The 11,232-nt window shown below is 30.0% G+C and overlaps 1 protein-coding gene across 1 annotated transcript; it reads right to left on the bottom strand.

Moving 5' to 3' along the window:
• Positions 1-1,479: 1,479 nt before the first annotated feature.
• Positions 1,480-9,842, bottom strand: LOC130892608 (splicing factor U2AF 50 kDa subunit). The gene is made up of 8 exons (XM_057798089.1): positions 9,672-9,842; positions 9,165-9,448; positions 8,848-9,106; positions 8,553-8,713; positions 3,251-3,373; positions 2,898-3,071; positions 2,699-2,842; positions 1,480-1,820 (listed from the first exon to the last, which is right to left on the bottom strand). Exons 1-8 carry the CDS (start codon positions 9,685-9,687, stop codon positions 1,689-1,691), a joined length of 1,293 nt encoding a protein of 430 aa, XP_057654072.1. The 5' UTR covers positions 9,688-9,842; the 3' UTR covers positions 1,480-1,688.
• Between the last annotated feature and the right edge of the window lie 1,390 nt (positions 9,843-11,232).

Genomic DNA, 11,232 nt, shown 5'->3' with positions numbered 1-11,232 from the left:
GACTAGGGTCGATAATTTTAGAAACAAAAAAAATTTTAGTAGGATGGCACCTATTAAAAAAGGCAGAGAATATAAAAAGAATGAAGGGAAAAATAAATTACTGGCGATTTGAATTGGGGAAGTGGGCGAAATAAAAAAATTATTTATAGCTTTAAAAAAAATCTTTTTTACGAAATTTGTTGAAAACTTACCTTTCTATGTACAAAGCACACTGTAATTTTTCTGATTTAAAATATTTTTACCCTACTTTGGTTTAGGATTCAAAAAGCACCCTAATTTTCAATAAAAAAATCTCACGTCAAAATATTCGATTTTTTTTAAAACGTTGGTGGGTTTTTTGTTCGTTGACATGTCTACTTTCTGATGGTATAGAGAGAAAAAAAAAGAATTTTTCATTATGGACAATTTTGCGCTATTTATTTGAATTTACACTTTAATTACTCTCAAAATGTAGGATTCTAAGATATATTGATAAACAAGAAAAATCCTATCAATGTCGTCGTTATTGAATCCCTCCTTGTGTATATTAGTTCCAGTTTTCCTTCTTTTTGGTTCCATTTCCACTCTACTCCTTCCATCCTTAGTTTACTGAAAATAATTTTTAGTCTCGCCATTATTCCTCTCTTCAGCTTTCAATTTTATATTTTTTTCGTTATTCTTGATAATTCATGTTTGATATAAATTCTCTCATTTTTACAACTCTATAAGGTCAACAGATTTCGTTGACTGGTTTTTATTTGGATTTTAAATTTTCACCAGAAGGACTTTGGATTTATGCATAACATCCCAAAGTTTAATCGGTTTGGCCATCTGCATCTGTAAAACAGTTACTACATTATCTTAATTCTCCTCTTTTTTAATTATTATTCCTATTTTTAGTTTTCTCGATTTCTTTTACATATCTTTTTTATCTCATTATTTCCTGTTTGTGGTCTCTTCGTTTGGCTCCTCCTATATTCTGCATCTCTTATCATGTACTTCATGTCGGTTTTCCTCTCCCTCATTGAATATAGTACTCATTCTGCAATTTGCTTGGATTTATGTGTGTTATCTTACTTTTACTAAAAGTGTATTACTATATTAATCAATCTCACCTCTACTATTTCTCTTCCTTTCCGATGACTTATCTATTGAGTTACTGTCATGCTTCATTTTCCGGAAGTGGTTTTTTACCTATGCAGCAAAGAATTTTCACAGTTATCAATCTTTAAAAATATATAATATGCTATGTTGCCAAATTTTGTTACTTGATACTTCAATCCAGTTTATTGAAGAAATTTCGTTTCAAAATATTTCCTGTAGAACCAAGAGGATTGTTTTATATTTTTAGTTAGACCAACAGTTAGTTTGTATCTGAAGCAAATCCCACAAACCAAAGAAAATTTAAAACAATGCTACCTACCTGTTTTTTTTATTTTACTATGAAATTTTTATTATTTACCATATATAAACCTGCTTTAAGGTAGAAAGATTTCAAACTGTTTTTTTATACATTTATTCCTACAAAATTAATTTTGGATTTAGTAGGAGTACTACAGTATAAAAAAAGAGTAATGGATTCTATACATAAAATTAAAAACATATTTTAAAGACATATAATTACTGGTATGAGCTAAAAGAATCGAAATTATTATTGATACATTAATAAACATTGTAACTTAACTACATTCTTAAAAAAATAATATTAATTAAAATTCCCTTCTGTGATATTTATCAGGATCGAAGTAGGATGTCACTACAACACGATTGCTAAACTTTCTGCCTGTCAGCGTTTGTTGGGCCTTTTGACAATCCAATACGGAATTGAATTCGACAAATACCTGAAATAATAATAATAATTAAATTTTAATAATTCTCAATTTCAGAAAATATCAACAAGTTATTAAAAAGCCTTGTCACTTAATAGTCGTTGACATATTAATTGAAAATAGAAAAAAAAAAATTAGTAAGAATGATAAAAATCAGGTAAAAATTTTTTACTTTCTCTCAAGATTATACATAATCATTCTGAATTATACAATTCATTCTAGAAATCAAATTTCAAGTATAGAAATTTTTACTTCTAGCAATTTTTTCTCCTATCATGTGCTGATTTTACATCCAACCCCAGAATTTTCGTGTAAGTTCTTCAGAGCTCTTCCAGAGCGTTTGAGAACACTCCAGAATATTTCAAATAAGTGTATAATAATATGGATAAATCGAAAATACAGAAGAAACAAAGATAACGTATTTATTTTCGTTACTATATTGTTCATTACTTCCATTGTATCAGTTTTCCTTGAAATAAACAAGAATATTTTTAGAAAAAATGACAAAAATTTCTAATCTTCTAATGAATCTGTAGCAATAATTTTACACTTTAGAAGAAATAATTGCATTTATGTCTGGAGACAATTATTTCCAATTGAAGCTAATAAAGTAATTTAATACATTAAAAGAACATCAAGTGTCTAAGGGACACTTGGAATCACTTAGTTATGACGTTGGTTCCCATTAGGACATTTATCATTTAACTAGATGATTAACAAATCCTGATTACTCCCAACACAAAAGGTTGTATCTCTGTCAAGGTTATAATTGTGCAATGTGCATATTTTTTATCACTAAATATTTTTCATATAGAAGTGAAAAAAACAATATTTTTCATATTTTTACAGAAATTTCCTCTGCATGCTGTAAACATTATATATCTACATACCTTTCCACATCCTGGTACTTCCACACCATCTATCGGTCTAGGTATCTCAATACTTCTAACTACACCGTATTTGTTACATTCTTCTTTAATATCTTCAAGAATATCCTCATATTCTTCTTCATCTTTAAGTTCGTCAGGTGTAACCTACAATAAAACAAGTTATAAAATTGCTTAATTAAACCATTATTTGAATTTTTACCATATTGAGAAGACATAAAACTTCAGTAGCGGGTCCAGAAGCACCCACCAAACTGAGACCAGGAACTTGTATTTGTACTGCTGGTAGAACTGTCGTATTTTTAGCACCCACGCTTGCTCTTTGAACGATTAGACGTTTATCTCCTAATTGCATACCATTGAGACCGGCGATAGCCTAATTAAAAGAAAATTAGAAGGATTGCTACAAAATTTTAATACTAAAGCAGATCTAAATTTTTGTGAAGGCTTTAGATTCCATTGGTCTACCCATAAAAATAACAGATTTGTACAAATTACAAATGAATAGTTTTTTTCGATTATTTTACTAGATTTGAGTATCCTGCTTTGACTTACCTGATCGGTCATTGTAATGTCAATGTATTCGGCGAAAGCATAACCTTTGCTTAATCCAAAAGCAGTGTCTTTCACGAGGTTGAAAGCCCTCAACTGACCAAAAGACATCAGCAATTCCTTTACCTACATATTTCAGATTTTTTTAGAAAATTTATCGATTTTCATATTAGTTTAAACCCAAAATCAAAAGTTTTGAATTAACCACAAACTTGTATTTGATTATTATCATGTATTGAATATTTAAATAATTTATGTCATTCTCAAATTACGTTTTAATTAAACAAAAAATTATGTTTCTTCATATTGATTTTCTAGAACAATTTTTTTTGTGTGTGTGATACCTATAGTGAAATGCTGAACACATTGTTTACACTACCTCTACTCCAACACGCAGAATTATACTGTCTGACATGTGATGTATGAAGGAAAACTTCAGTCGAAGACGATAACTTGGTAATCAAAACACGTGTCAGACAGTGTAATTGTGAGTGTTAGGGTAAACAGTGTGTTCAGTATAAATATCACCAAAAGATCCATAGATTCCAACTTTATACCTATAGTGAAGTGAAAAGGAATCAGAAAAATGTACTGGCTATAATTGGAGGAAACTCCACTCTGTCTCTACATAATAAGCTTTTGATTTATAAGCAGATACTTAAGCCTGTATGGACTTATTTATCCAACTATCCAACTTATCCACCAAATCAAGCAAGAATCCAAAACAAAGCACCGAGGAACATAGTGACTTCCATAGGGACCTGGAATTTGATTAGACCATTGAGAAATTAACCAAATCATGAATATAGACTCCATCATCACTTCAATGTCAAGGCTATCCATCTCCTTGAAAGAGTATACGTTAAACTTTAGTGCAATCTATTCTACAGAACCTAAGAAACGCTGAAAAGTATACCTTAGTTTTCAATTTTATTGATTGTTTACTAGATTAACAGGCAGATTTTCGCCCATAAAGAAAAGCGATATACATGTACCTAGAAGACTGAAAGAGAAAGAAAAGGACAGGAAGAATTATTTTTCACATTTATTAAGTTTACTCGTCTCTCCAATGTTGTACTTTTATAACAGCACCAAATAAAGCAGGTCTATTAAAATAATCACTATTCTCTGTGTGAGTTTATACAATTTACAAGTATAAAGTTTGTGGACACTTGCTAATCAAATGTCGTCAATTCCTCTAGGGATAAACATAAACAAATATATAAAGGTAAATCAAGTTAGATGGACATAAAACACAGTAGTTTGCATTTGGCAGGAATTTTTGGCATGAATAATTGTAATGATGTACAATCTGTATCTTAATACCATAAAGCACATACTACTTGTGGAGAATGGAACACAACAAATTCAATCATCTTGGAAATTTGGAGAAGAAAATTTAAAATAATTGGCAATATTTCACCTTTTTTGCTGAAAACAATTATTCAAGTTTATGTATAAACTAATTTGATTTTGGGTGTACAAAATTCAATCAATATATTATATATAACTTACTTTTTGTGGCTGTGTAATGCAATAATAACAGTGATAGGTTATGATGTGTTCGAAATACTAATCTAATTAACCCCAAATAATTAAAAACAAAAATTAATTGTGAATTAATAAATGACATGCACTAAAAACAATCTTGGATAATATACAAGATTATTTTACAGATTTTTTTTCAAAGAAAAAAGGCATTATAATTTCTGAAAATTCAAATTATAAAAATAATATTTTCATTAAAAAACTTATCAGACCATATGGTGAAAATTATTGTACACCTTCAATTAAAGTGGGAATAAGTTGAAAATATTGTTAACATGATTCCTAATTGTTTCAGTGTTACTAGGCCATCCTGTATATTAAGGATAGTACACCACAAAATTAAGCATTATCTTTTTTGCAAAAAATTAAATACATAGTAAAGGCAGTAATGAACTAATTTAAGCTACACGTCATTTAGATCGACCCATTCTGTCCAATATATTTCTAATTAGGCATATTAATCACAGAAAAATGAGAATCTGAGGAATGCAGATTAACATTATAACATTTCCAATTAGAAAAAACTGGGTATTAATAACCTGGCAATCAAACAGTGTATGAAATATATTGTAATGAGGCCAGACAAGTTGTTCAATGAGTTTAGTTATTCTTCTTTTCTCTATAACTTTGCTTATACGATTAATCAGTAATCAAACATTCCACTATTTTGTCCTGGGTCTTGAAATCTTATAAATTCAGTGGAACAAGAAATGAGACTGAATATAAATATTGCAAAGAAAAAGTTTATGGTCTCTAACCGCTAACTATACCAGAGCCATTAAAGATAAATGAATAGAACCTAAGGTGCTACATCAAAGAGCAATTGAGCCCAGATAAGAAAATTAGATGCAGGATTGAATTAGACAGTGCAATGATTAAATGTTATATTTGCTTTGTGAGTTATACAGAGCTGAAGTCTGGACCCTGAGGACTGTCACAATCAACAGTATTAGAATCTTAAGAATAGAGCGGATAAGTGATTAAACGAAAGAGTCTTAAATAGAGCAAATGCAACAGTTAAATGTTGAAAACTGTCGGTTATTGCGATTGGTAACGTCAAGAGGACCTGACAAGGCACAGTAAGAGTGAATATGGCGTTAAAAGCATCAATTTCATAGAAATCCATCGATAAATTGTTGATATGTGGCACTGGCAAAAAGGTAGTGAATGCTGATGACACAAACAAAGAATACAATAATCTTATAACTTTTTTCTGCTAAATTTTCAATTACATCATTCACAGTATTGTTGTGTTTTGTAGGTAATTTCAATATTCAATTATCATTTGTTTTTGTTTATTTGGAAATTGTTAATGATATTCTGAACTTCCATCCCACTGTTGCTACCTCAAAATTTTGTTTGTGATTTAAACTAAATATAGCATCACCCATCACAATTATTTTGAAACAGCCTCCAAGTCAGTCAGAATTAAGAAATGACATTAACGGCTTTTTTGCTTTATAATTACGTGACTTGCCTTGATTTTCCACAGGGTGTTCAGGTTTATTTGTTTGCAGAAACACTCAAACGCATCGGGTTGATAACCCTAGCTACAGGGCAAAAAAGCAGATATATGAGAAGATATTTTTTTCTTTTCTTTTTAGATACTTGCTATAAGAATGCTACAACTATCTGTTATATCCTTACTTTACTTTAAAAATGATTAATGCAAGCAAATCCCTTATCTTCATGAATGTTGTTGAATAAACAACCATGATTTAAATGATAAAATTTTTTTGTAAAGCTGCTTCAATTGTTTTAGGGAAGAAATGCATTAATATGAAACTGAATAAAGCAATATGAAAATTTTAGATACCAAAGATCTATTAGAGACAGTAACAATAGAAAAAAAATATTTTAATCAAGATAAATATGTGAAATTACTAGTAGAAATATAGCAGGAAATTATCGAATTGAAATATTGAAGCAACTTGTCTCCAAAACATGTGAAGATGAGGATAAGGGGCTTTAGTTACACAAGCTAAGTTTAACAGGTTTTTCATTTGTTTCATGTTATGAAAACATATTCGATTTGAAAGGAGTAACGTTATAAATGATTATAATTGTGGCATTCTGAAGAATTTATATTGTGAAACAGTCCTATGATATGAAATTGCATAATTTACTGAAAGATTTTGTTTTAGGCACCTGAAAAATAACTACTAAAATTGCTATCGATGGGAAAATGTATGATTGTGTATAATCACATTTTTCAATATTAAATAGCAATATTGTAGCTTTTATTGCTGAAATAATTATTATTTTGGACATCTTCAGAGCTGAAATAAAAAATACTGAAAAGAGGAAGTGCTGAAAAATGCCTGAAAATGACTTTTCAATTTTAATTTTAAATATATCCTGAAAAACAAATTTTTTTCCTGTAAAAACCTGCAAACCTGTAAAAAATATTGGAAATTTTTAAACACTTTCCATCCAATACTAGACAACAAAATATTCGAGTACTGAGAAGATAAATTTTAAAATTAGAAGTTCAATTAAATTGTGTATCAATAAATAAATAATCTCAAACTCATAAAAGATGAATTAGTGAGAAAACCCATAAAACACAAATCTAAACAGAATTATAAGCATGTGGAAAAAAGCAAATCTATTACCTATAGACCTCGATAAAACTGCAAAAAAATTATACATAGCACTAATAGAAATAGAGGATATTGAAAAAGTTATCACCGAAGCCTTTTAAATGAAGTTATTTGCTCCACTTGTAAAAATATTTTATTGAAAAGAGGTTACAGATTTTGAGAAATTGAGCATCACACAGAACTATACCAGAAAAAATAAATAGCAGAAACAAATATAAACAATAATAATTATAGATATGTGCAAGGAATAGGAAAATAATTTTTGGTAAAAATATAAATGGATATCTAGAAGAAAACCATGTATAACTAAAATACCCTTTCAAAAGTGGTGCCTGGGTATTAGAATCCAAATTAAAAAGTATAAAAAATATTATTATGGTAGGATACAAAAACAAATTAAAGAATAATTCATAAACAAGTACCAAAAAACAAGAAATGATAAAAGTGGAGGAAAGAAAGGAAAGCAATAACATTAGATCATCCAAACCAAACTGACAGAAAAGCTGAGCTGAGGGATAAACTATATATTGCAGTGGACAAGACAACATATCTATTGTCCAGTAAAATGAAAAAAAAGTGTTTAAAAAATATTCGCTCGAGGCTCCCGACGCTAAAAAAATCTGTAAAAGAGGCTGAAATCATTTTTGCGCTGAACAATTCTGTAGAAGACTGTAATCTGTAAAGGCTGTAAAAAATGGAAAATACCACTTTAAGAACTCTGACTGCTGGTCTGTATCCATATTTTTCAAATTTTATTTTGCTAAATAGTGTGGGGAAGATAACAATCATTCTTATCCGAACATTATACACAAATTTACAAATATCAGTTTTCTATATACCACAAAAGTTTTTATTTTCCTTTAAATTATTCGGAATTTGTCTCAATACAAGTTTCCCAAAGGATTGCTGAAGATATTTATTGAGTTACGTTATACATTTGTAATTTCCATATTCTCATTGACGACTTTAAAATTGGAAGCCCAAAATACAAACTGAATTCTTGAATATTTATAAAAGCTCCTACCATTGATAATTTTATCAAATTTTTTTGTACTTCAACTATACAATCAAAATTTATATAAAAAAAGAACTGATTTTGTAAATTTGCCTTCATCCAAAATGCATCCATACATAAGATTTGAATAATGTCTTACCTGATCTTCGTTAAGATAATTAGGAAGTCCTCCTATAAATATCTTATGTGGGGAATCTGGTACAACAGTGCTAATTACACCTGCAGGTACGCTGATGGAATTTTCAGACATACCTGGCATTGGTTGGTAATCATGGGGTCTTCTAATTTTCAAACTTTGACCTAAAGTTATAGTAACATCATAGTAACGACTAACAATTGAAAAATTAGTTCAAAATAATTTTGAAGAAATGTTTATATTATAACTAACACAAATTTAAATTAAGATTCATAACAATTATTTTGTACTTTCTTACCTTTAAAATTAATACCATCAAAAGCCATAGCTTGTGTTGTTTCATCAATTGACCTAAACTCCAAAAACGCAAAGTTCTTGTCAAGATTAATTTGACAAGCTAATACCGGATTTCCAGCAGCTTGAGCTAACCCACTCAAATGCATCTGCTGATTAAAATATTCCATCATTTCTTCTTCAGTTACTCCAAAAGGAATGTTGCCAACATACAAACGTCTTGCCTGCCTTGTAATGGTTGATCCCACTACAGGAACCGCTGCCTAAAGTTGTAAAGAAAATTTTGAGTACAATACTAAAGAAAATCATTAGTTTAGTTACTTGAGGTGTATCTGCCACTATATTAGCTGGAATCTGTCCTGCTGCTTGCATAGCTTTGTACTGGAGAGGTGTAATGTGTTCAAAACCTGGTGGCGGGACATCCCAATATAAAGAAGGTTTGCGTCTCCTAGAAAAACCACTACTGTGTCTGCCTCTGGAAGAGGATCGACTCCTTCTTCTAACACGCTCTTTACTTCTGGATCTAGACCGGCGTCTGTGTTCTCTAGACCGGGAACGTTTTCTTCTATCACTTCTATCTCTACTGCGATCTCGTTCTTTACCGTCTGCATAGATTATTCAACACTCAGTAAACTTAAGAATACCTAATATGAAATTCTTCTAATGCAATAAAAATATAAAATTGCAAAGTGTCGAATATCTGACACTTACACCTTTAATATAAATGAACAAGACCGGATTTTAAAAATGGATAGATGCTTTACAATTACGTTTACAATAAAAAAAAAAGTCTCGGTACTAAACAATTTAATAAATATACATACGTACCTTTTTCTTCACCCATTTCTTTTGATAGCAATATAGAATATATCAAATAATTATTGTTGAAATTAAAAATCTACAAAATGGATGGCGTCGAATATAACATAGGTAAGTAAAAAGGTAGACAGGCAATTCAATATGTGAACATGTTCTATGAGTATATAAACTGTCAAATGTCGATAGTCTGCGGCTCCATTTGTTACTAAAAAAGCCACAGATCACTATAAGCAAAAAACTGTACAGCACAGACATACATAAGGAAACATTTCTAATTCAATTCGCGAGAAAAGTGGAAGCAATGCCCACAATATTTGGCTCACGAAAAACAATTTTCGCATCTCTAATGGAATTTAAGGCTAAAAGCCGTGTTGACTTGGTCCACAGAGATTGCAAACTCCAAGATTTTGCATTTCGTGCCGTGTTTGACACGCACTAAGTCGTATGGTCATATTTATCATTTTGCATTCTATAGTTAGTTTTATATTTGATTATTATTCAGGTATTTATCCGCTCAATTATAGTTTTTATACTTATTTTAAGGAATGTTGGTATCACTGTGCAATAAGAGATGGTAGCTTGATTACCACGAATGTACGAATGCTATGAAATAATAAAATATTACAATTAAATATAAGTTATCTTGATAATAAAAATATAAATATAAGGAATAATAACAAAAAACGAATAGAATTTTTTGATTTTAAATATCTATCATTATTAAATTTAAAGAAAGTCCAATTGAACTTAACCTTAAAAACAAAGAGCTGGTGCAAAGGCGCATATCTTTGGTAAAGTTCATAATTAGTTGGCGAACGTTACGTCGGACCTTAAACAATGAAATTCAATCTTCAGAAGAGAAATATATCTCTAGAATTTCAGTTCAATGCTCTCATTTTGGCGAGGTTGATTTTTTAAACATGTTTATGTTTTTGCGCAATATACGAACAAGTTTGGTGCCCTGTCGCGGCATGTTTGATAAACTTTTCCAGGAAGGTCTTTTTATTTATTTGTTTTTTTAGAATATTCAAGAAATTCTCTATGGATACATAAACGAGTTTGTCTAGCCGAGCTAGTTAGTTTATAGTGAATAGTCACAGTGAACAGAATAAAATGAAGAGTGACTGGTGAATTTGAATGAATTAGAAAAGTAATTATACAAGTAGGCATAAGTTAATTATTATATAATGTTACAAACTCGTATCCGCTCCGCAGCCGGTCTTGCTTGGATATCGTGGAATTCTGTAATTCGGCGAAGGCGTCTTCGACGAAATACCCGGAATTCGTTTGATCTTTGTTTTTATTATGGCAAGCGGTTTATTTATATTATTTTATTGTTTTTATTATAAGTTAGCTAAGTGAATTATTACAAGCTAGCGAAATATGGGTACTCAGGCCGGCCTTGTCCAGCTACAATGAAATTTTTAAATTCGGCGAATTCGCGTGGTGCTTTTGATTTGTTTTTTTTATAAATGACGAAAAAAGTTTTTTTGGCCTCCGATACTGTTGATATCAATTTATTTTACAATATATTTCATTTCCGTGATGTATTTCATACGATATTTATTTA

The sequence above is a fragment of the Diorhabda carinulata genome, chromosome 4 (assembly GCF_026250575.1).
Source record: "Diorhabda carinulata isolate Delta chromosome 4, icDioCari1.1, whole genome shotgun sequence".
Taxonomy (NCBI): Eukaryota; Metazoa; Arthropoda; class Insecta; order Coleoptera; family Chrysomelidae; genus Diorhabda; species Diorhabda carinulata.
Note: the sequence above shows the minus strand (reverse complement) of the source record. Positions and strands in the feature narration are given on the sequence as shown.

What these genes read in the sequence shown, in the direction of transcription:
- LOC130892608 (XM_057798089.1), bottom strand. An exon ending in TAGTGGCAGATACACCTCAA is followed by an intron (nt 9,107 to 9,164) that starts GTAACTAAACTA and finishes TTACAACTTTAG; the next exon opens with GCAGCGGTTCCTGTAGTGGG. An exon ending in TGATGGTATTAATTTTAAAG is followed by an intron (nt 8,714 to 8,847) that starts GTAAGAAAGTAC and finishes CTATAACTTTAG; the next exon opens with GTCAAAGTTTGAAAATTAGA.